Source organism: Mesocricetus auratus, unplaced genomic scaffold, assembly GCF_017639785.1.
Source record: "Mesocricetus auratus isolate SY011 unplaced genomic scaffold, BCM_Maur_2.0 Super-Scaffold_100008, whole genome shotgun sequence".
In the NCBI taxonomy this organism is placed as follows: domain Eukaryota; kingdom Metazoa; phylum Chordata; class Mammalia; order Rodentia; family Cricetidae; genus Mesocricetus; species Mesocricetus auratus.
Window position 1 is genome coordinate 84308112 of NW_024429192.1, and position 23795 is coordinate 84331906.

Below are 23795 nucleotides of genomic sequence, written 5' to 3' on the forward strand. Positions count from 1 at the left end.
ATGGGGGAGGAGCGCCCCTCCCCGACCCGCTCCAGGCATCCAGGGACAATCCCACATTCCAACCTGGTGGGGGAGGTGGGCAAGGGTGGGGAGGCTAGAGGGCTGGAAGTCAGGGCCTCTAGGCTTCTAGGGAGCCACCCTCTAGGTCAGCCTCTACTCCGTAAATTCCTGTATAATGGTCTTGGGGCTGCGGACAGCTGTTTCTCCAGCCCCCACTGACAGCTGAGAAGCGCCAAGAGAGATGGTTTGCTGGAAGGCGGGTCATCCTTCAGCGAGCTTCCGGAGCTGCGGAGCTGCGGAGGAAGGCCGATGTTCTGCAAATCCGAGAGTGGCTCTGTCCGAAATTTCTGGATTGCCTCACCCAGGCAGCGTGGGCACACCTGCCACTGTGTTCTCTGTTTATCCATGATGCTTAAGCCTCCCTCGTCATTTGTCCACTCCACACGTTTAGGACACACCTGTTTTAGGTCAGACAGCTAGTGCAGAGGTCACAGAGATACAGGGCGAGGTCTGGGTTCAAAAAGGGCAGGCTCATTAATATTCCTTCCAGGGTGTGAAAACACGGACACATTTACCTTTAAACACGCTTAGTTCTCAACTCTCCTCAGGAATATGCGTGTCTATGCAATATGACACCGTGGGAGAATAACAACACTGGGCACATCAATGCAATTCTTGGACATGCGGCATTTGGATGTCATTGCAGCATGCAGAATGCTGACGTCATCGCCGCGTCACTGGATTGTGCTGCACAAGAAGGCGGGGGTGGGGAGGTGGGGGGTGAGGGGGTGGGGGGATCACAATGAGGCACACGGGTCACTTCTGCCCTTGGAACACTTGTATCTCTTGAGCTTGCCACACTTCTCAGTGGTACAGCTGGGTGGGAGTCCCCTCTGAAACATATGTCAACATTTCTAGTTGGAAATGTCCCTGACAGTCCCTGGGATCCACCTCACCAGCTAAAGGGGCGAATTTCTTCTGGGATGTGTTTCCAGCAGGAAAGCACTCTGATACTACCTTCCAGAAGTCATGTCCTATTCTCTGGACACACTGTGCTGGTGTAGCGTTTGCCCAGCATCCTCTACACACAGGCCCAGGAATCTGGCTGGAACACTCGTGGACAGGTGTCCTGGAAGCTGGCCCCTCCACTCCTGGGTCTGTCTGTTGTCTGCTTTTCCTCAGTTAATAGGAAGGCAGAATCTTTGTCCCCTTTGAAATACACACACAAATGTACATATATATATATATACATACATATATATATATATATATATACACACACACATATGTATGCCTAATGGTGGTGGTGCATGCCTTTAATGCCAGCCATCTTCTCCAGGCTGAAGTGCCACGTACTCCCAGAAAGTCATCTTCTCCAGGTCTTTTTGTGAACATGACAGGGTTTCTCTGTGTAGCCCTGGCCGTCCTACCAGGCTAGCCTCAAATTCAGAGAGATTCTCCTGCCTCAGCCTCCTGAGTGCTGGGATTAAAGACACGTGCTACTACTGCCTAGTTGCAAGGCATTTTTAAAAGACAGATATTGTAAATAGCAGATCTCTTTTTTTTTACTTCTTAAAAAATTAGGGCATATGTGTCTATGTGTGAGTGAGTGAGTGAGTGAGTGAGTGAATCCATACATGTGTGTGCAGGTGCCCCAGGAGGCCCGAAGAAGGCGTCAGATCCCCTAGAGCTGGAGTTACAGGTGGTTGTGAGCTGTCTGGTGTGGGTGCTGGAACTGTAAATTGTGTCCTCTGCAAGAGCATTTGGCTCTCTTAAACTCTGAGACATGTCCCCAGCCCTGGCAACAGATCTCTCAATGCCTCAATGTGCGCTTTCCATAAAACTGGCTCCCAGTCCCGCAGCTCGACACTACGCATTGGCAGCTAATTGGATCCACTCATTGCTGACTGTTGCTGTCTTGGATGATCGCTCCACTTCAAGATGAACAAGCTGAGTTGGGTAGTCCCGGTGAAGATCACGGAAGCAATGTCGGTGAGTCACACCAAAGAACACATGCATGTTATTTAGAAACTAGGTTACCAAAGGGCATGGGCAAAGGCATCAAAATAAAATCTCAGTAGTCAGCAGGAGAAATAGAAACATGTGAGACAATGAGGTAGCCAGGAGATGACTGTCATCAAAGCAGGCGAGTGGCTGTCACAGCAGAAACCACACGGGAAGGGACATGTGGAGCTGGAAATGTGTTATTTCTTGGCTTCGTTGGTGAATGGCAGGCATGTAATGAAACTGTTACTAAATGGATAGATTCCTAGAGATTTGAGCCTTGCCACCTGCCATACATGCTCAGAAATGTCACCGTGTCTCTCTGTGCTCTGGAGGTATGGAACTCTGCTGTGGCTTCTGTCACTCTGTGAAACACCGCTGCAGGGACACCAGATGCCCTCAAAGCAGGCAATGGCTCCCTGCACCCAGCCAGGCCAGATGAGCACAAGGTTAGTGTCTGAGGAATCTCAAGATGCAGAGTAAAAGAGACTTGGAGACAGGACACAGGGACAGCTAGATGCTCAAATAGATCAGTAGGCCACCATTAGAACCCAAAGCCACGCCCTGGAAGGGTCTCTCACCAACCCTGGATTCCCGTCCATTCTCCTGTCTCCACCTCCTCAGTACTGGGATTGTAGGTGTGCACTGATGTGCCTGGCTCTTATGAGGGTGCTGGGGATCTGAAGCAGGGCATACCAACACCCCCCCCACCCCGTGTACAGAACACATTGCAGATAGGACTATTTTCCTAACAGAAAATGTCAAGAAGTAGGTCTTATGGAGGTAACCACAGCAGGTAGGAGTTAATGTGCACAATGGCCATATCATGTCCTGAAAATGGTATTCACAGTCCTCTTCCCTGCCCTCCAATTTTCACATTCTCTCCTTCTTCCCTTTCTATGATGTACCTGAAGCCTTAGAGGGGGTAATATAGATGTACCATTTAGGCTGGTTCGGTTCAATCCTATTATCATCTACCTTAAGTTGTCTGATGATGTTTTTGTATTGCTGAGCTACTGATTGTCCCCTGTAAATCTAAAACAAAACAAGAAAAGAAGAAGAGAGAGGGAGAGACAGACAGAGAGAGAGAGAGAGAGAGAGAGACAGAGAGAGAGAGAGAGAGAGATCTGTGTTTTCTTAAAAGGAGGAAAGGCATCTGTTAAAGAGATACCAGCCTTTGGAGGAAATGATATAGTTGGACAAGCCTGTAGTTGAGCACCCAGTGATGCTGTCCTGGTAAACTGGACACCAGGTGATGCTGTCCTGGGAAGCTGGGCAGCAGGTGATGCTGTCCTGGGAAGCTGGGTACCTGGTGATGCTATCCTGAGAAGCTGGGTACCTGGTGATGCTGTTCTGGGAAACTGGACACCAGGTGATGCTGTCCTGGGAATCTGGGTACCCGGTGATTCAGTCCTGGGAAGCCGGCTCTAGCAACTATGGAAAAGAAGCATCGTACATGCAGCTTCCTCCTAATGAGATTCCTCTTGCTTTCCTCCCCATTTTGTGTCACTGTCCTGTGGCTCACACCTTGGCTCCCCTGGTAATGTGATTAGTTGGCCTGTAGCACACACTCCAGAGAACACTGCCACAAAGCCCTTGGCTTCTTTGAGCCCTGTCTTCGCCAGAGCAGTAGCGTGTTCATAGTGACAGCCGCAGTGTTAACACTGGACTCCAGTGGAGGGGAATGTTTACAATGCCCTCCCGCACCCCACAAATGCTGATTCAGGGAGACACTAGGGAAGATGCAGACAGGAGGCAGATGCACTGCCCCCCACCCCCACCAGATGCTGAGGAAGATGCTCTCTTCTGTTATCACCTTTTATGGTTCCTTGCAGTCCTCTTTTGACTTTGAAAAAGGAGCTCAAGTCAAATATGGATGCATACCAAGGATGTTCTAGGAATCGGACCGACCCTAGCTAGCTTCAAACTATCCTTTAGAGCACACAGAGTAGGCAAGCGTCACTTCCCATTGCATGGGTGTGGCTACTCTTCTCACGTATCATTCAAGATTTTATGTGTGCCTACAAAGCACCAAGGTGTCTTACTGAACTGTGAATGTCTTTCCATAAACCCTTGATGGCTCAATAATTATTTTAAAGGCAACATATACATACTCACAGGAGAAGGTGGTAGATAGAGACTGGACTCCTGATCATTATCTTTTAATGAACATCGATATACCCACTCACCTCTAAAGAACAACACACTTGAGTGATTTTGATCATTTAGATTGCGTTAAAGAGGAAAATGCTGAGGGCATGGGGATTTTCATGTCCACAATGCTGAACTTGTTCATGCTTTTGGCCCTGTTCATTAGTTTGATGCCAGTGACATGCACTTCAGCTTGTACAACGGAGAGATGAAGAGGAGGGGGCGGGATTAAATGCTCCAAAGACTTGTCCCACTGTCATTTCCCTCTTCCACAGTCAGAGCTGGGAAGCAACCCCAGAACTGATGGGAAAAAATGTCAAGAGTGGACAAAGACCCTAAACAAGTAGAGAACTTAGCCTCTACCAACAGGACCTGTTCAGTGTCCCCTCACCTGGGGACACCAATGATCAGTATTTAGCAATCACCTCTTTATGGGAATAAGCCCTGATTTGTAAAGTTGGCCATTCCTGTGGTGTAAACACTCCCATGTGGCTGATTTTCATCTACCACTGTCACGTGGCTGCACTTGGAGTTGATGGATTCTTGGTGGATTCTTGCCTCCCAGTACTAACCCCAGGGCACCTTGTCTTAGTTTTGAGTTAGCTGTCTATATGCTTGTCTCTCTGGGAATACTCTAAGTTTGGAGGAGGCAAAGCGTGTCCCAAGGTCCCTGTATCATCTACAGTCAGTGTCAGGCACAGCCCCATAACAAAGTCACCAACCACATCGTTACTGTATTTGCTGTTGTTATTGTTAATATTCATTGGATTAAATTTTACTTTTATGAGAGACTCACTAATATAAACTCATTTGGTGATGACAAACGTAAGGGTGAATTGGAGAGGATTGATGTAAACACTAAAAGAATTTAAGGGTTGAAGCCTCAGTTGTGTTCATTCAGGGTTAGGAGCCGGCAAAGGTGACTTACTTCTCCTTCCATCTTTTTCTCTTGACTGTACAGAGCATGTCTTCCTGTCTCTTTCCACAAATTCCTTTCCTCTGCTGACTACTTATGCACATGTGCAAACATCTGCACAGGACACTCAGCTGTTAGACCCCTAAAATTCTTTCTCCTCTTCCCTCTTATTCTTCTATTTTGAGGTAAGGTCTCTATGTAGCCCTGCATATGCTGGAGACATGTAGGCTAGGCTGGCCTCAAACTCACAGAAATCTACCTGCTTCTGCCCAAGGGGCTACAAGAGGGCAATAGAGCCCCTGGAACTGGAGTTACAGACATTTGTGAGCTGCCTTGAAGGCGTTGGTGACCAAGACCTGGTCCTCTGAAGGAGCAGCCAAGTGCTCTTACCTACCGAGCCATCTCTTCCTCCATCCCCACAGGTTCCTAAAATTCTTCATCTAGGCTGCAATTATCAATGCCATCTTCCTACAATAAGGATCTTTCCAGTGAATACTTGCCTTATTGTGGAGTTAAAGGAATTTAAGCATCTCAAATCACATCTTGTGATCCTCCTGGACTCTGACTCCCTGGAGACAAAGGATGAGACTGAGGACATTTTTCTCAAGTCCCTCCTGCCCTCTGAAGATGCTCCAGGAGGTGCTCCCAGAGTCTCCAAATTACAGACAGAAGGAACCAGAAACCAAGGGGCTGGCTTTATCATGCCATCTCAAGCACAGAATTATAACACCAGGATATTTCCTTATAGTCATTCAAAATACTTAAACACACCTTAAAATTTAAACGTGTGAAATGATACTTCAAACGCAGGAGTCTGGGGGCTGGAGAGGTGGCTTGGTGGCTGCTCTTTGCAGAGGATCTGGGTTCAATTCCCAGCACCCACATGGTGGTTCACAACCATCTGTAACTCCAGTTCTAGGGGATTCCATGCCTTCTTCTGATCTCCATGGACAATGCATGCATGTGGAGCACAGACATACATGCAACCAAAATACCCACATACATAAAATAAATAATAATAATAATAATAATAATAAAGCAGGAGTCCAAGAAAGCGGAGGCCTGCTCTGTATATGGGTGGCCTCATGTAATCAGAGAGGTAGAGACTCTTCCAGAAGTTATTACATGGGAACTGAAGTGGAAGATTGTTTTACTTTGGACTTTAGACCAGTGATTTCATGGCTGATGTAGGTTGGTAAAGTTTTACCCTACCGATCCAAATAGGTCAAACACCATTCACATCAACGTGTTTATTTTCTTACATGATAATCTCTTTTATTTCCTTCAACAACCCTATCAAACCAGCAGTATTGCCCTCTTTATGCAGGTGATAAAAGCAAGGTCCAACTAGGTTAAGGACAGTTTCCATGACAGTCAGCATGTGGCATGCAGTTGCTATTTGCACCCAGCCGTGCTGCCCAATGCCAGAGCCAATGCTGTCAGCCAATGCCATCAGCATCAGTGCTATGGCTGCTGTGCAGGGGTGGGAAGGGGTAGATGGTAGAAGGCAACACAGACTGGGATGGGACACACGTGACACTTGGGACACACAGGCCGTTCTTTTTTCTAGACGAGAAACAAGTAAGAAAGTGTGTCTGCTTTCTTGAAAAATCGACATTCCTGGATAAGAGTCGGTGCACAGAGGGACCAAACCTGAAGCAATGAACCAAAACTTATTTTGCCTATGCTTATGATTTATTCACTGTTTTGAGGTTTGAAGGCTTGCCATTAAAATGTTTATTAGCTATTAAATTTCCACGCAGGGGGTCAATAATGAGGGAAATTGTCTTTGAAAACCCTGGAGCTCTAAGAGAAACATGATCCGAATCATATTTAACTAAACCTGTTATCATTATTATTTTGAAACTGGTTAGCACTATGTAGCCCTGACTGCCCTGGAACTCACTGTATAGACCAGGCTGACCTTGAACTCACAGAGATCTGCCTGCCTGTTAAAAGTGTGTAGCATCATGCACAGTATTTAGTTTTGATATTTTGAGACAGGGTCTTATGGGATAGCCTAGGCTTGCTTCAAATTCAAAATCTTCCTGCCTCCGTTTCCTGAGTGCTGGGATTATGGAAATGTGTCTCCATGCCAAGCTAAACTTGTGACAGCCCTTAGCCATACCCTAGATTTGATACGTGACATCTCGTCTGCATCTTTGTAATTTCTGGGTTGTGCAGAGATTATAAAAGTTTCTGGCATTTATTAAATGTTTCCCTCCAGATTTTATTATTTTGGGCTGTTGTTTGTAAATTTATCCTCAGAAGAGAAATTTGGACAAACTACAGGGGAGGGCAGTATAAATTAAAAAGATTATTTCAGCTATTTTAGACATTCATCTATAATTTTGGGCTGCTATTCAAAGGATGACTTTCTCTTTTTTTTTCTTTTGCTGTGTGAGATGACTATTCTAGATTCACACCTAGTCTCACCAAAGTTCTGCTCAAGGAGACACGGTTTTACTCAAGAGCTTTTCCAAAAGGGACTCCTGTCCACCTCCTCTATAAAGCTCAGGTGGGAATTTGCACAAACTGTCTGTTGACCAAGACTGGGAAAATACCAGCTCATGGAAGAAGTCTTTGGTTCCAATAGTCGGTTTTATATTCGCTGGTTATAGAGCTCTCTCCCCGCCTCACCTGGGAATGGGACCTGGGAGGGAGTGGGATGCGTGGAGAGGAAGGTTCCCAAGCCTTGTTTTGCTGGGTCTCAGAGATAGGAGGGGAGAAACAGCTTTGTCAGGGTTCCCATAAGCCCTGGAGATGGAGGTCTAGGGGGAGCAGACCCAGATGGGACAGTTCCAAGAGCTCTCAGGAAATGTGGGCAAAATATAAAACTAGGAGACATCAGTCCAGCAGTGTGGATACCCAGCCATTCCCAACAGTGGCTGAATTGACAACTGGGTTGACTAGAAATGGAAGGAGATGTAAAAGTCATTGACGAAGCCCAACAAGCAGTGATCTCTCCTTCAGAAAGAGGTAAGTACCTCCAGCAGGCCAACGCCAGAGGATCACAAGATTTAGGCTAACTTGGGCCATAAAGTGAGATGCTGTTAATTAAAAAGAAATCCACAAGAGTAGATAGAATCAAACGTCTAAATGGATTTTCCTGTTGTGTCTTACAAAGGGCAGGTGTTTGTGGTCAGTAGCCCAGGCTCTTAAACAATCATTTTAAAAACAGCCTGTTCTCCACGGAGACCTCAGGTACAAGTTCTGAAAAAACAATCCCAGAGTTTGGTGGGAATAGCACACATTAAGAACCAGAAAGTGGGGCAGATCTAGGACATTTCAGGGCAGAAGGACGCTAAGTTCACGCCAACAGAAAAGCAGAAGTGAGAGTTGAGGAAATGTGTTATACGGAGTTATATTGCTAAAACATGGGTCCTCTTTTGAAAGACATGAAGACCTGATTTTATATTTTTGGTTGTGAGCCTAGCCTTTAATGGCTGAGCCATGGGGCTAGAGGGATGACTCAGTGGTTAAGAACACTGGCTGAGCCGGGCGGTGGTGGCGCACGCCTTTAATCCCAGCACTCGGGAGGCAGAGGCAGGCGGATCTCTGTGAGTTCGAGGCCGGGCTGGACCGATAGCCTCCAAACAATACAGAGAAACCCTGTCTCGTAAAAACCAAAAAAAAAAAAAGAAAGAAAGAAAGAAAAAAAGGAACACGGGCTGCTCTCATGGAGGACCTGGGTTCAGTTCCCAGCACCCACATTGAAGCTCACAATCATTTGTAATTCCAGTCCCAGACTGGGCATCCTGTTCTGACCTCTGTGGCTACTGCACACACATGGTGCATAGACATATGTGCATAGACACATGTGTGCATAGACATATGTGTGTGTGCAAAACACCCAATCTCATAAAATAAAGAAATAGCTTATAAAAAGGTAATATGATGGGAATCAAACTTTGAAAAACCCACACTCAGCTAATAAAGAAGACAGATGCAGTTGGGTGGTGGTGGCGCATGCCTTTAATCCCAGCACTCAGGAGGCAGAGGCAGGCGGATCTCTGTGAGTTCGAGACCAGCCTGGTCTACAGAGCGAGTTCCAGGACAGCATCCAAAGCCACAAAGAAACCCTGTCTCGAAAAACCAAATAATAAGAAGAAGAAGAAAAAAGAAGGAAAAAGAAGACAGATGCAATTACTCACACAAGTCTGAGGAAAGGGGGAGGTGGAGAGAGGGATTATTTCTTTTTTTAAGTAAAGGAAGACATAAAGTCAATAAATGTGTAAATTATATGTGCACATCTTTAGAAATAGCTTTGAAAATGGAATTGGAGTTTTATGGCTTATAATTAAAGTTTGGGGTTAAGATTCTTCAGGGAGAGAAAAATAAAAGGCTGTTTAAAGCCCACACCTTGTTTCTGGAGAAGTAACCTGGGGCAGGTTTTTATGGCCTTCAGAGGCTTTAGTCCTGCCTGCCACTCTCTTCCTAATTCCCAAACTGCTGCTTGCCTTTCTATTTATGGTGGGGCTGAGCTTCCTGTACTGCTCAAGTGTGGACTGCCCCATCGCATCTCAGCTGCACATGAGCTGCACAAAGCTACAGCTCATCCCCATATCTGGCCACACTGTGGTGACCATGACAAAGGTTGAGCCTGGGAACTGCTGTTTAAATGATCAAGTCAGGGAAACCGGAATGAGAAACAGAACCTCAAGCAGCCTTTCTCCAGGCACTTCCACACTCTGGCCCGCTCCAGATCTGGCTAACTGACTGGAAAGGCTCTCGGGAATCTTCTGTGTCAAGAATTCAATATAATCACTGTTTATCAATACATATAGATTATAACCCAGGGGTTAGAGCTATGACTCTCCACCAAGAGTGACTGATGTCAAATCATGAGAAGTGGACTTCAGATTCCTGTCTCCACCTAACAAACTGGGCATCCTGTGAATGCTGGAACTCCAGCACTGAGGGACCTAATACCCTCTCAGGGTTATGCACCTGCACATACACACATGCAGCCATACACTCAGGCACACACACACATATACACTCAGGCACACACACACACATACACTCAGGCACACACACACATATACACTCAGGCACACACACACACACACACACACATACACACATGCAGCCATACACTCAGGCACACACACACACATACACTCAGGCACACACACACATATACACTCAGGCACACACACACATATACACTCAGGCAGATACACACACCCATACACTCAGGCAGATACACACACACACACACACACACTCATACATTCAACACACACACACACATGCCCATACATTCAGGCAGACTCACACATAAACACACACATGCCCATACACCCAGGTAGACACATTCATATATACATAAAATTTTTATATCATTGGGGCCAGTGAGGTAGGTAAAGACACTGGACATGTGATGGTGACCTGAGTTCAATCCTGGAATTTACATAAAAGTGAAAGGAGAGAACCAAGTCCACAAAGTTGTCTTCTGGCACACACGTTCTCACACTCACTCACTCTTACACTCGCATATACACACTCTCACACACATGCACTCATGCTTATGACTTAGAAACAGGAGCACGCACAGGTGGGGTCCATGTGAGCCCATGCATTTGCATGTTAACGTGAAGCTACTAAAATGGTACAGGTAGATTCTGAAAAACAGTACCATGAACCAAGCGAGCAAGCCCACCTAACCATGGAGACAGTGAGGTCACATGAACAAGAGGAAGTTAAACTTAACAAACAAACAAGAATGTCTGTCATTGTAAAGACAGCACCAATGACAAAGCTTGCCCCTCCAGGTGACAGGAATTCTAACTATGCTGTCTGTGATACCAGGAGGCAGTCACAGGCCTCCGGGAAAGAAGCTACCCTAATGAGTCCTCTGGTCCTACTTCTGCCTGGTATTGGTGCATGAATAATTCATCGTACTTAATAACTAACTTCTTAGGTTGCAAATAACTGGACATTAGTCATCTAGAAAAATGAAACTGTTGGCACCGTCTGTCGTTTGCATATGAGATACTTGTCCCTGCTTAGGAGAGGCTTCGTGTCCTGGAGGTAGCTCAGGCTCTGGAATTCGGTTGCATCCCTGATGTCTCACTGTCCCCAGCTTGGCTTCATTAGAACCACCCATGAGGCATCATGCCCTTCAGAGAGCCAGTGAGCACACTGCTGCTCGAGCAACCGCAGAACCTCAGTGTTCGCTCTGGACAGGCCAACCTGCAAGGCCACTGATCTCCCAGACTAAAGCTGCGTGGGTTTCCCTTTCACGACCACTGCAGAGGCCGGGCTCTGCCGCAGGCAGGGCAGCGCTAGGAACACTAGCCATAAAACATTCCCTGTGAAGGCCCGGGGCTGGCTGATAACACAGCTTTGGGAAATCTGGGTTGGTTTCCTCCTGTGCTTGAAACAGTCTATCTAGCCGGGCTATAGTGGCTCGTGCTCTTAATACCAGCCCTGGGGAGGCAGATTTCTGTGAGTTCGAGGCCAGCCTGGTCTACAGAATGAGTTCCAGAATAGGCTCCAAAGCTACAGAGAAACCCCTGTCTTGAAAGCCCCCCTCTCCCCCGCAAATGGTGGCATCAGCACCCGGAAATCACTCCACAGCAATCCTTCCTTAGTCTTGTGGGTCAAAGGTGACACTTTTTGAGAAAGGTTGTAAAACATTAATGGTGGGTAAAGTTCTCTCTTGATCGCTTGATTTGTGAACTGGGTGGTGTTTGCCCTGTAAAGGGCACCATGTTTGCAGAGGGTAATTTGGAATTGGCAGCGCAAATGCCCGCTTAGCTTCCTGCTGCACTGAGATAAGTGTGACCAGTCACATCAGGAACCTAGGAAGCAGCTTGGTGCTGCGCTGGGATAAACACTGAATATTTAGTGAGAACGGCTGGGTGGGTGTTTGGAGCCTTAAGAACTTCCCAGAGCCTGTCTTACCATCAGAGTACTCAGACACAAATTCTCTGACGGCAGCACACAGGAACAGAAGGCTGCACCCCCGACGGCTAACCCCTGGCTTTGCTCTGATCTCTCACTCCCAGATGTCTGGGTGACCCAGGACCTTGGACACAGTCTGCGTCTAGGAAGTGCTGTGTGTTTGTCCAGTCTCTCCTTCCTTTCTCTCTCTCTCTCTCTCTCTCTCTCTCTCTCTCTCTCTCTCTCTCTCTCTCTCTCTCTCTCTCTCTTTCTTTCTTTCTTTCCTTCTCCCTCCCTGCCTCCCTCCCTTCCTTTCTTTTTTGGCATGGGATAAGCTCACAGCGATCATTTACTGAACAAACCAATGGGTGCTGCCACCTGCTCCGCACAAGTGGCCTGCCGCTCCCGTGGCACTTAACCTCTTGCTAGGGAGGCATGGGTGTTACGTGGCATGGGTGGAACCAGGATGAGACCAGTGGAGCCAGGAGTTGGTACGTAGGCACTTAAGTACCCCCTACAGGAAGTCAGTGAGCTCAGAGGTCCTTGTGGGCCCAGGGCTGAGGCTGCCAGGCACCTGTGTGTCTTCTGGGCAAAGGTCAGGTTGCCTCAGGCGTGGGGGGCTGGGTGGGTGTGGACCAATAAGGTATGGCTTCAGGATCTGGGAAACTGGGTTTTAGAAATTGGTCTGATTCTACCCTAGCATTTCAAATAAATGGCCAAAGGCACAATTTGAGCTTGTCAATGCCTGAAGCATCGGCACCATACTGAGGTTTTGCTGTTTCCACCTTTTTTTTTTTTTTTTTTTTTTGGTTTTTCGAGACAGGGTTTCCCTGTGGCTTTGGAGCCTGTCCTGGAACTCACTTGGTAGTCCAGGCTGGTCTCGAACTCACAGTGATCCGCCTACCTCTGCCTCCCGAGTGCTGGGATTAAAGGCGTGCGTCACCACCGTCCGGCCATCCTCCTTTGTAGTCTTGAGACATTGGCCTTCACCAACACAGGCTAGCATCGGGCAGGGTGTTGAGAAGTCACCTACATTAATGAAAGCATCTATTGAGTCCTGACAGCCCTTTAGTCAGAGGGACAAAAGCCCTAAAAAACTTTTACATTAATTAAACTTTTTAAAAAAGAAATATATGTGTATGGGTGTTTGCTTGACAGTTTGTCTGTGTACCGCATGGGTGCAGTGCCTGTGGAGGCCAGAAGAGGGCACCAGACCCCCTGGAACTGGAGCTGTAGTCGTCAGTCACCATGTGGGTACTGGGAATCATATTAGCATCTTTGGCAATAGCAGCAGAAACTCTTTACTGTTGAATCAACTCTCCAGATCCAATTGTCACATTTTTTGAGGTGTCTTTTATCACAAGTATGCAAGAGGAGAATGTGTGTCCAGCTTACACAGAAGGCTGTTTGCCTATTAGAGGAATGAAATCTGTTGGTAAAAGACACACACTACTTCACTAGTCACAGCTGAAGTAACTCCAAGGAGCTTTCCATTATTCAAGATGTTTATAACATAGGACTGTGTGAAGCTGCAGCCACCCAGGCTCAGGCAGCTGCTGCTTTGCCATTCACCCTCTGCCAATCTGACCCCAGGCAGGCGGGCATGCTTGCCATGGTTCACAAAACTCAGCTTGCGTCGCCCCTGTTTGCAAAGCATTGAAAGGGCTTGCATGCATGAAAGATGGGCTATTCCTGGAGCAGCACCTGGAACCCTGACAGCTTACAAATTGACATCTCAGAGCCCGGGAATCCTGCTGATGAATTGCATTCATACGTAGGGTGTGGCCACCCAGCATTTGGCAACATCACAAAGCAATCAGACTAATTGGCGATTGTCTTCTAATAATATAAAAATCCAAAGCCCATCTTTGAAGTAAAGAATAAATCTTCCTGGATCCTGATTACACAGTTTGGCTGTTTACTTTAATCAAATCGTAAAATAATGATCAAATTTGGATTTGATTATGTGCCTATAAAGATAACCAGAGAACCAACACAAGAAACTGTCAGTCAAAGTCTTTTCAGACAATAGCTAGCGTTACAACATGCCAATGACATTTTTATCAGGTAGTTAAGTCAATTACTTGTGGTAAATGTGTTAGTGGGACAAGTACAGATTGCTGTCAACATTTGCTGACCACTTTAAATGCTGCCCGACCATATGGAAGGAATTGAGGGCGTAATAGCATGCAATTTATTTACACCTGCTAATGTCATATAAAATCCAATAAAGAATTATGATTGGAACGCATGTATCCTTTTCTCACCACAAGATGGCACTGTATAATTTTTTTTTTAATTCTCTTCCCTCAGAAGCAACATTGGCTCATGTCAGTACAACATGAGCTCTGGGCCATGCTATCATCCAAGACAGTTGGAAGGAGTGATTTCCACCTCCCTTCCTTGCTGAACGGAAACCCATTCCTTCTCTCCCTGTCCTCAGAGCCCCAAGGGGCAGGTCCTTTGGTTCTTCCCCATCCGGATTCAACAGGGCCTAGATGCTGCTCAGTCAGCAAGGGTTGGGTCCATTTGGTTCCCTCTCTTGTTTCCCTGGGGGCTTAAAGTCATGCATACAATTCTATTTGGAGACTCGTGGTTTGTTTTTTGTTTTTTAAGATGGAGAAGCTGAGGGATGGACAAGATGAATAGATTGCCCAGATCCATAGCTGAGAAGGAGCAGAGAGTGATATCCCAATTCCAGGTCACCTGATTGCCATGTTGATCATGTCTTTTCTCAGAGAAGGAAAGACAGAGAACCGGATTTAAAGCCATTTAAAAAGTAGTTAGATCCTCAGTGACACTACATATGCATGCCCATACAAATGTTAGACTGCCTGTTCACCTAAACAGTGATGGCGGGACCCCACTCCCTGGACAACATAAAGTGACTGGACACACAGCAGCAACTGAGGTGGCAGCTGCTCGTCGGTAGACACTCGAAGCACTCTAGGCCAGGTACACGCCAAAGGTCATGCACCCCCAGGTGAACACAGGTGCCACATTTCTGGTTTGTAAGGAGAGCCTGTAATTGTAGAGAATGTGAGGGTAATATGACCAAGGCAGAGCCTTGCCTCTGCAGGGCTTGCTTTCTCTGCTCGCTAGACAGCTGCTTCCTTGAAGGTCCCCAAGGTCTGAGGAACTAGAAGGAAGAAAATCCAGCTGCAGCTACGCGAAGGCATTCTCCCTCTCCTTAGATTCCTTTTCCCCCTGGGAGAGCGAGCGAGCGGGCGGGCCCATGGTCAGGTGAGCTTTGGAGATTCTTTTCAGTGAGTAGGAGTCATTACACAAACAAAAGCCAGGGTATAGCCTGCATGTCTCCAACTGGGCCCCCAGACGGAGGAATACATAGACGTCCCCCACCACACACACACACACACACACACACACACACACACACACACACACACACACACACACACACACACACACACACACACACACACACACACACACACACACACACACGCCTTCTCCCCACATAACCCTCTACTTTGAAGAGAGATGGTTCTGGGAACTGAATTTGGTCCCAAGGCTCCCCTACACTTCCTTCTCCTTTCATCTTGTAGTATTGGCCAGATGGGCATAGAGGCTAGGGAGTCCCTTGACCTTTGACCTTTGGCTTTGGTATAAGACAAGGCCAGGGGCCTGAAAGTTCTAAGTGTAAGAAAACCTGCTTCAAGCTTAAAAACCTGCCTGGCAGGATCTGGAGGCCACCAGACCTTTGGCAACCTAGGCCAGGAGTCCACTCTGCCCATCCAGTATTCTATCAAAAAATCTCTTTGCTCCTGAGGGAAACCTGGCAATGCCTGTGGCACCCTACACATGCCATGGAGGGCTGCATGAATCAGGTCCCTCTCAGGTGTTACATCTAGATGTAGTTGCCTCTATCTGACATCCCCTCTGTCTGCCCCCACCCCACCCACAGGACCAAGGTCTAGTTGGAGGAGGTCTGGTAAGATCTTTGGAGGAGCTGACTCCTAAGCAGCCACCTGATAAGTGGGTGAACATTTGCAAATTCTGAGAGATGGAGGAAGAAGGATACAGTGATGTAAACCAAGAGACAGTACAGTGATCCCCCACCCCCACCCCCGACTCTGAGTACACTGAACTGTGAAGATCCTCAAGTCCCCTACATAAAATGGCAGGGCATTTGCATAGAGCCTACACATATATTTTAACTCATCTCCAGACCCCTTGTGATGCTTCGTGCAGTGCCTATGCTATGCAACAGTTGCTATCCTGGATTGTGTAGGAAGCCCAAGAACAAATGCCTGTCTGTTTTCAGCCTGGGATTGGTTGAGTTCATGAATGTGGAACCTTAGAATACAGAGGGTTACTGCTTCTGGTAGGATCTATATGGCAGCCGGAGAGGGCGGGTGTGGCTAAGGACGGCAGCTCAGCTGAGCATCCTTGGACATCACGGGAGTGTAAGACAAGAGGAGAAACTTGCACAGGGTTTGTGAGACCTGCAAACATCCCAGAAAGGAGCCGTCCGTGAGTCTGGCCCAACCATAGTAGGTAGTTCCTCAAACTTCTGGAATTTGAGACTTGCAAGCATCCCAGAAAGGAACTGTCCAGGGGTCAATGATGGTGGGTCGTTCCTCAAACTGCTGGAATTTGAGAAGGATCCCTGAGTGGAAGCAGAGAGACAGAACAGAGATGATGGGTACAGAAGCTAACTGTGTGAGGTCAGCTGGGACCATGGGAAATTGGATCAAAAAATAACGTCAGTGGAAGGAAAGAGGGTGGATGTATTCTGCCTCCAACGTAAACCAATACTCTGGGCAGAAATGGCACAAGAACTCCCCAAAGATGTCTGTTCATCTCAGCCAGGCACATTTTTGGCTGGCTGTCAGGGGAAATTATCAAACGCAACGCCTTTGTATGTGCTGCAGATGGAGACTGCGTGTTTGTGAGCCTGACCCCAAGGGTAATCAGGGAGCAATTAAGCCTCACTGGCTAGACAGTATCTGGCTCCCTCGGACTAAAATGGATTTGAAGTGGATGGCAGTGATTAAGCATGGGCTTGTGGCAATACCCTGGCAAAGCTACTAGGGCTGCAGGAGAGCATGATCTGACCAAGGGAGAGGAGGCCTAGTCAGAAGAGCCAGTTGGGAGTCATGTGATTGACAGATAATGAGGAAGACTAAAGGGAAGCATGCCTCAACACCTGAGATGATTCTAGATAAATAAACATCACAGGGAGGTTGGGAGGCAGACGACAGTATAGCCAGGGGCAAGAACAAGCCACAAGTGACAGCTTGCCCTTATTGGGTGATTAGACAAGCCTTTCTGGAAAACTGGACTGTAGTTGCAGATGAGGTGCTGTGTGGCAGGGGGCTTTCTCTTGCTTAGTTCAGAGGCAAAATGTTTAGATTTTTTTTTTTTCTTTTTGAACCATTGTCTCCTACCTCTTGTGACTTATTTGGCACTCGTGTGATTTATTTGGCACTCGTTCATGCAGCCACTCTTCACCTGGTCCAGCACTCAAAAGCCTACTGCCAGTGTAAACCTACTGCTCACAGCCACACAGTATTTCCTGACTGACATGCAGATCATGGAGATGGTGGCGATGAGTTCATGTCTTCAGACCAAGTCCCCTCTGCCACACGCCGTGCTCTGCGCTCTTCATGGGTTGGTTGAGCCTTCCTACCTTGGAGGTGGCAGCTGACAGGGCAGCTGAAGGGCAGAGGGCAGACAACTTGCTGGGATGGCCTGTGAAGCCAGAAACAGCTGTGTGAGGGAAATTGGACGGGGTGCCCTCCACTCTTTAGAGGAGCCACTACAGGGTGGAGACTGTAGTCACATACAGACAGTGACAAAGGGGACCAACCCAAAGATCTTTCTACCATACTACCTGGGTCACAAAAGAAGCAAGAAGATGTTGCCCACATTTTTTAATTCCAGCGCTCACACTCAGGAAGATCTCCTTTTATTTGAACAGTGAGCAGAGTCTCAATGTGTAACCCTGACTGGCCTGAAACTGACTATATAGACCAGGCTAGTCTTGAACTCACAGAGATTGGCCTGCCCTGAGTGCTGGGATCAAAGGCGTGAACTACCTCTGACCAGGTTTATTTGTTGTTGTTGTTTTTAACTATTTATTTTTATTTTATGTGCATTGGTGCTTTGCCTGCGTGTTTGTCTAATCTTGGAGTTACAGACAGTTGTTAGCAGCCATGTGAATGCTGGGAATTGAACCTGGGTCATCTGGAAGAGCAACCAGTGCTCTTAACTGCTGAGCCATCTCTCCAGCCAACTAATTATTTGTTATGTATAGAGTATTCTGTCTGCATGTATGCCTGCACAACAGAAGAGGGCACCAGATCTCATTACAGAAGGTTGTGAGCCACAATGTGGTTTCTGGGAATTGAACTCAAGACCTTTGGAAGAACAGCCAGTGCTCTTAACCTCTAAGCCATCTCTCCAGCCCAAATATTGGGATTACAGATGTGAACCACCACATTTTTTTTTGTTTTTTTTCTGAGACAGGGTTTCTCTGTAGCTTTGGAGCCTATTCTGGAACTCGCTCTGTAGACCAGGCTAAATTTGTGAAATGACTGAATTCTGTGTCAGACTCTTCCCTGGCTCCCAGAAGGCCCTTCTTCCTCCTTCTTGCTTGGCTCTTCTCCCCTTTGTGAGACTTCAGTACCACATGGTCTCGAATTATTTTGTGAAGTACAGAACTTGGGCTCTAGCCAGGTGGTGGTGGTGCCTCTCTTTAATCCCAGCACTTGGGAAGTAGAGGCAGAAGGATTTCTGTGAGTTCGAGGCCAGCCAGGACTACAAAGAGTTCCAGGATGGTCAGGGCTAAACAGAGAAATCCTATCTCGAAAAACCAAAACCAAAACAAACAAGCAAAAAAAAACCTGGGCTATATATGTTAGCTGTGCAAATAACAAAATCCTGTCTTACTTGGTGTTCTAAACCACCACCCATTTCTTTTCGCTTTCTTTTCCAACATGCATTTAATTTTTTTTGTGTTTGGTTTGGTCACTCTGTGTAGCCTTGGCTGTCCTGGAACTTTTTATGTAAACAAGGTTGGCCTAGAACTTACAGAGATCTACCTGCCTCTGCCTTGGCTTGGAACTTACAGAGATCTACCTGACTCTGCCTCCTGAGTTCTGGGATTAAAGGCATGTGCCACCAAGTTCAGTCCCACAACCAGCATTTCTTTTTTTTTTTTTTTTGGTTTTTCAAGACAGGGTTTCTCTGTGGCTTTGGAGGCTGTCCTGGAACTAGCTCTTGTAGACCAGGCTGGCCTCGAACTCACAGAGATCCGCCTGCCTCTGCCTCCCGAGTGCTGGGATTAAAGGCGTGCACCACCAACGCCCGGCACAACCAGCATTTCTTATCACACAGTTTTGTAAGTCAGGAGTCTGGGAACAGTTGATATCTCTCCTCTCAGGGTCCCTCCTGAGATGCAATGTAGGAATGAGCCAGGGTTAGTGTTTGTCTGAAGGTGTGACTGGGGCAAGATCCTTCAGGGCTGCTGACTGAAGGCCTGGAGTCCCACCTGGCTGCTGGCCAGAGGCCACTCACTGTCAGTGCTTGCCACATAGACTTCTTCAACACAGAGGCTTAAACAGTGTACCAGCCAAGAAGATCAAGGGAGGCAAGGAGGAGACTTCCCTAGAAAGCATGACAAATGCTCTGTCTCTGAAGGGAACAGACTGCTGTTTTAATTACTTAGTCCTGTGTTAAGCATCTCACACAGGCTAACCATCTCATCCAATTCTTTTTTTTTTTTTTTTTTTTTTTTTTTGGTTTTTCGAGACAGGGTTTCTCTGTGGCTTTGGAGGCTGTCCTGGAACTAGCTCTTGTAGACCAGGCTGGCCTCGAACTCACAGAGATCCGCCTGCCTCTGCCTCCCGAGTGCTGGGATTAAAGGCGTGCACCACCAACGCCCGGCCTCATCCAATTCTTACAACTGTGGCCCACCAACATTATAAACATTATTTACAGAAAACATGGATCTCTCAGAAATTAACTGCCTCACTCACGGTCAAACAGGAAACAGGATGCAAAGTCAGGTCCCAGAACCCCAAAGTCCACGCCTCTCACCAGCAGGGTAGCTGAAACACCACTGCATCTAAACAGTCCCAGGCCTCCTCCTTCCCAGTTGCACAGATATCACACCTGACCCCCTCAACATCTGACCTCTGACTTGGCTGATGCCAAGCTCCTCTTAAGAGTGCATTTAGTAGCCAGGCCATGGTGGCGCACGCCTTTAATCCCAGCACTCGGGAGGCAGAGGCAGGTGGATCTCTGTGAGTTTGAGGCCAGGCTGGACCGACAGCCTCCAAAACAATACAGAGAAACCTGTCTTATAAAAACCAAAAAAAAAAAAAAAAAAAAAAGAGTGCATTTAGTATTCCAGAACTTCCTTTCCAGCCCACTTCCATACCCCCACTTTTTCTTTAGTAGCATATTTATTCTGTTAAGTGTTGGCTCAAAAAATGATCACTGTTGCCGTTTGTAATCACAGACAATGTTAGAGCCAAAGGGGCCAGCTTTTAGAAGGGGCTTCTTCCTCAGTTATGAGCTATGGTGTGGTGACAGAGAGAGTAGTCTGGTTTTCAATATGCTCTACCTGATAAAAATCACAGACGTCAGATGGTTTGGAAGGTTTCCATGGAATGACCAGAGACCAGAGGATAACTGGAATAGTTTGGGGGAAAGACTAGTCCCTGAGTAACAGAATTCTCATGTAGTTGTGGGCCAACTGAAGTCTCCCTAAATACCCGTTTCTGATGGAATCATGGCTCAGCCTAGAAGCTAGAGGACCAAGGTCTTCCTTGGGCATAACTGAAAATGACTAAGTACAATCTATGATGGAACATGTGTGGTGAGTTGGTGGGTAGACTGTGAAAACGCTCACACTTTGGATAGGCTGGGCTTAAGGGCATTTGGGTCTTTGATTAGGAATGGAGACTGTTAGGTACAATCAGAATGGCCAGAACTGGATGGTGGTTGGAGCTGAGGGAGAGGTCCAAAGGGCTCTGTGTACCATCGGCTCCATTTTTGGGAATGCTTAACGTTTTGATGGTGGTAATGGTGGTGGCAATAATGATGACAGTGTGAGCAGGCCAAGAGGAAGAAGCTGTTTTTAAAGGGTGAGGCTATGAAGGGACAGGGAATGATCAGTGAGGAATGGGGTGATCCCAGGGATCCAAGAAAGAGCTGCTGTTTAAAAGATGACAGAAGTAAATTTGAGCTTGTTTGTTGGCAGAGGGTTGTGAGATATTTGATTACGATGTGTAAAGATATGTCACTGTGATTGCTTTAATAAAAAGCTGAATGACCAATAGCTAGGCAGTTGTTTTGGGGGAGGGCACAGAGAATGCTGGGAAGAAGATGGGCAGAGTTGAGAGGAGATGCCTCCGATGCAGAACCAGCAGCCTGAGCTTTACAAAGTAAATGTGACTGAGCCAAATAAAAGACTGTAGATTGAAAGATATGGGTTAATTTAAGATATAAGAACTAGTTAGTGTTGGTAAAATGCTTGGGTTCGCCGGGCGTTGGTGGCGCACACCTTTAATCCCAGCACTCGGGAGGCAGAGGCAGGTGGATCTCTGTGAGTTCGAGACCAGCCTGGTCTACAGAGTGAGTTCCAGGATAGCCTCCAAAGCCACAGAGAAACCCTGTCTCGAAAAACCAAAAAAAAAGTTTAGGTTCCCGGTCAGGGAACCAATGTTAAAATGTCTAGGTTTACCCAGTAACAAGACACAAACTGTGACTCAACGATCCCACGTGGAGTTTATTGGTAGACAGGGAGGGAGAGGAGGGTGAGAGGTAACCAACCCATGCAGAGCTGAGAGATAAGATGAGAGAGATGAGATGAGAGAGAGAGAGAGAGAGAGAGAGAGAGAGAGAGAGAGAGAGAGAGAGAGAGGAGATGGGGAGGAAGATGAGAGTAAAAGAGAGCGTAAGCAGGCAGGGGTTAGTCCTTTAAAAGGGTCCTTTGCACCTGCATGGTTCTCACAGAACTCTGGACTGGCCAGAGTGTTGCCTGAGTGCATCCTGCCAAGTAACAGGGCAGGCCAGCGTAATTGCCTGAACCTTTCATTTAGAAATAAGCTATTTGTCCAACTTCCAAAATTAATAAAGCTGCCTTTGTGTGTGTGTGTGTGTGTGTGTGTGTGTGTGTGTGTGTGTGAGAGAGAGAGAGAGAGAGAGAGAGAGAGAGAGAGAGAGAGAGAGAGGTGGTGGCCCAAAGAAAAATCCAACTACAGCTGAGCATTTTTCTTAAACATAAGCCACCCAAGGGTATATTGGTTATTGCTGCCAAATTGCTGACTGACAAACCACTCTACAACTCAATGGCTTATAGTCATGTATTGCCACAGATCCATGCTGGGTGTGGCTGGTATGGCTGACTGGTTTATCCATGCTGGGCTCAGCTGGCATGGCTTGGCATTGTTTCTCTAGTCTTTTCTTCTTGGGACAGACTAGTGCAGAAATTTCATCTTCAGGCCAATGGTAAAGGTTCGGGGGCCACAGGCAAGTTTTCTTGAGACTTGGAAATCACACACTGTTGCTTCTGACTAATAGCATCAAAAGTTGCCTCAAAAGTTGGGTTAAGAATCCAAGGATGAGAAAAGCTCCAGCCCCCTTTGTGATGAAGAACCAAGTGATTGAGAAGATTAGTGAATGAAAGCCTCTCGCTAGAACATGGATTCGATAGTTTTATGTAAATCTTCAGCTTTGTTCCTCACGATTTACACACCCCACCTGGGAGGAGGCAGGGCTGAGATACTGGGGTCTGAGAAGAGCCTGAATCCTAGCTGGGCCCCATATTGTCTACCAGGGTTATTGCTAAGAAGACAGACAGGAGAAGATTATGCAAAGTCCAGTCTGCTTGGCTGAGACCAAAGTCCTTGGAAAATAACAGTCACAGGGGCAGGACCTCAGAATCTTCTAGAAGCTTATCTTCAGAGAGAAGCAAAGACAGACAGACTGGTAGGGAGAAGACCAGAGTCTGAATCTGGAGTGGAGCAGATGGAGGGTAAAAAAGGGAAGTGGGAAGGCAACTGAAGAGAGACAGTCAGCAATATACCCGTGCACAAGGGGCTGAGCAAAGGAGGGAGCGTGAGGAGATACTGACCCCAGGAAAGACCTGTGAACAAGTCAAGTCTCTCATACAAAGGCCTTTCTGCAGTTGGTTGTTGAGAACCCAGTATCCTTCCAATCAACACCTCCCCCTCCCTCCTGTTCTTCTTTGGTTTTTTTTGAGACAGAGTTTCTCTGTGTAGCTCCGACTGTCCTGGAACCGCCTGGCCAATCAATCCCTTTTCAGGTGGATTAGTTTAAAGTTTGTTCAAAACATTCTTCAGTAAAGATATTCGTGGTAGCTGGGCAGTGGTGGCACACTCCTTTAATCCCAGCACTCAGGAGGCAGAGGCAGGCGAATCTCTGAGTTCAGGGCAGCCTGGTCTACAGCGAGAGTTCGAGGACAGCCTCCAAAGCTACACAAAGAAACCCTGTCTGGAAAAAAAATTCACGGTTATCTTCATTCTAATAATAAGATCAGTTCAGCCCTTCATGGATGCACACCACCTTGTTGGTAAAGCATTCAAAAAGGTATTTTTTCAGTCTCTGCCAATACAGACATTAAATCAAGAGAAGGGAGAGAGGAAATCCTATGGCTGAGAATAGGCCCAAACACTGGAGATCTCAAAAGCAAAAAGTCAACAAAACACTAAGCCAGCACATACGATCTCAGAAATTACTATTTAATTGGTCCTGACGTGACTCGAATGAGCAGACAAGCTTGGGACCCACTGTGTCCTGAGGCTTCCGGCAGGAGGCAGAGGGCAAGCCTGGAATGTGA

The 23795-nt window shown here is 47.0% G+C and overlaps 1 protein-coding gene across 1 annotated transcript in view; it reads left to right on the forward strand.

The window, feature by feature from the left end:
- The first annotated feature begins 707 nt into the window (after window positions 1–707).
- The window catches only part of Gtf3a (general transcription factor IIIA), a 33801-nt gene continuing 10713 nt past the window's right edge, over window positions 708–23795 (forward strand). Inside the window, exon 1 of the mRNA XM_005083206.3 lies at window positions 708–780. Coding sequence (XP_005083263.2) covers window positions 708–780 — 73 coding nt within the window. The remainder of the gene's footprint in view (window positions 781–23795) is intronic.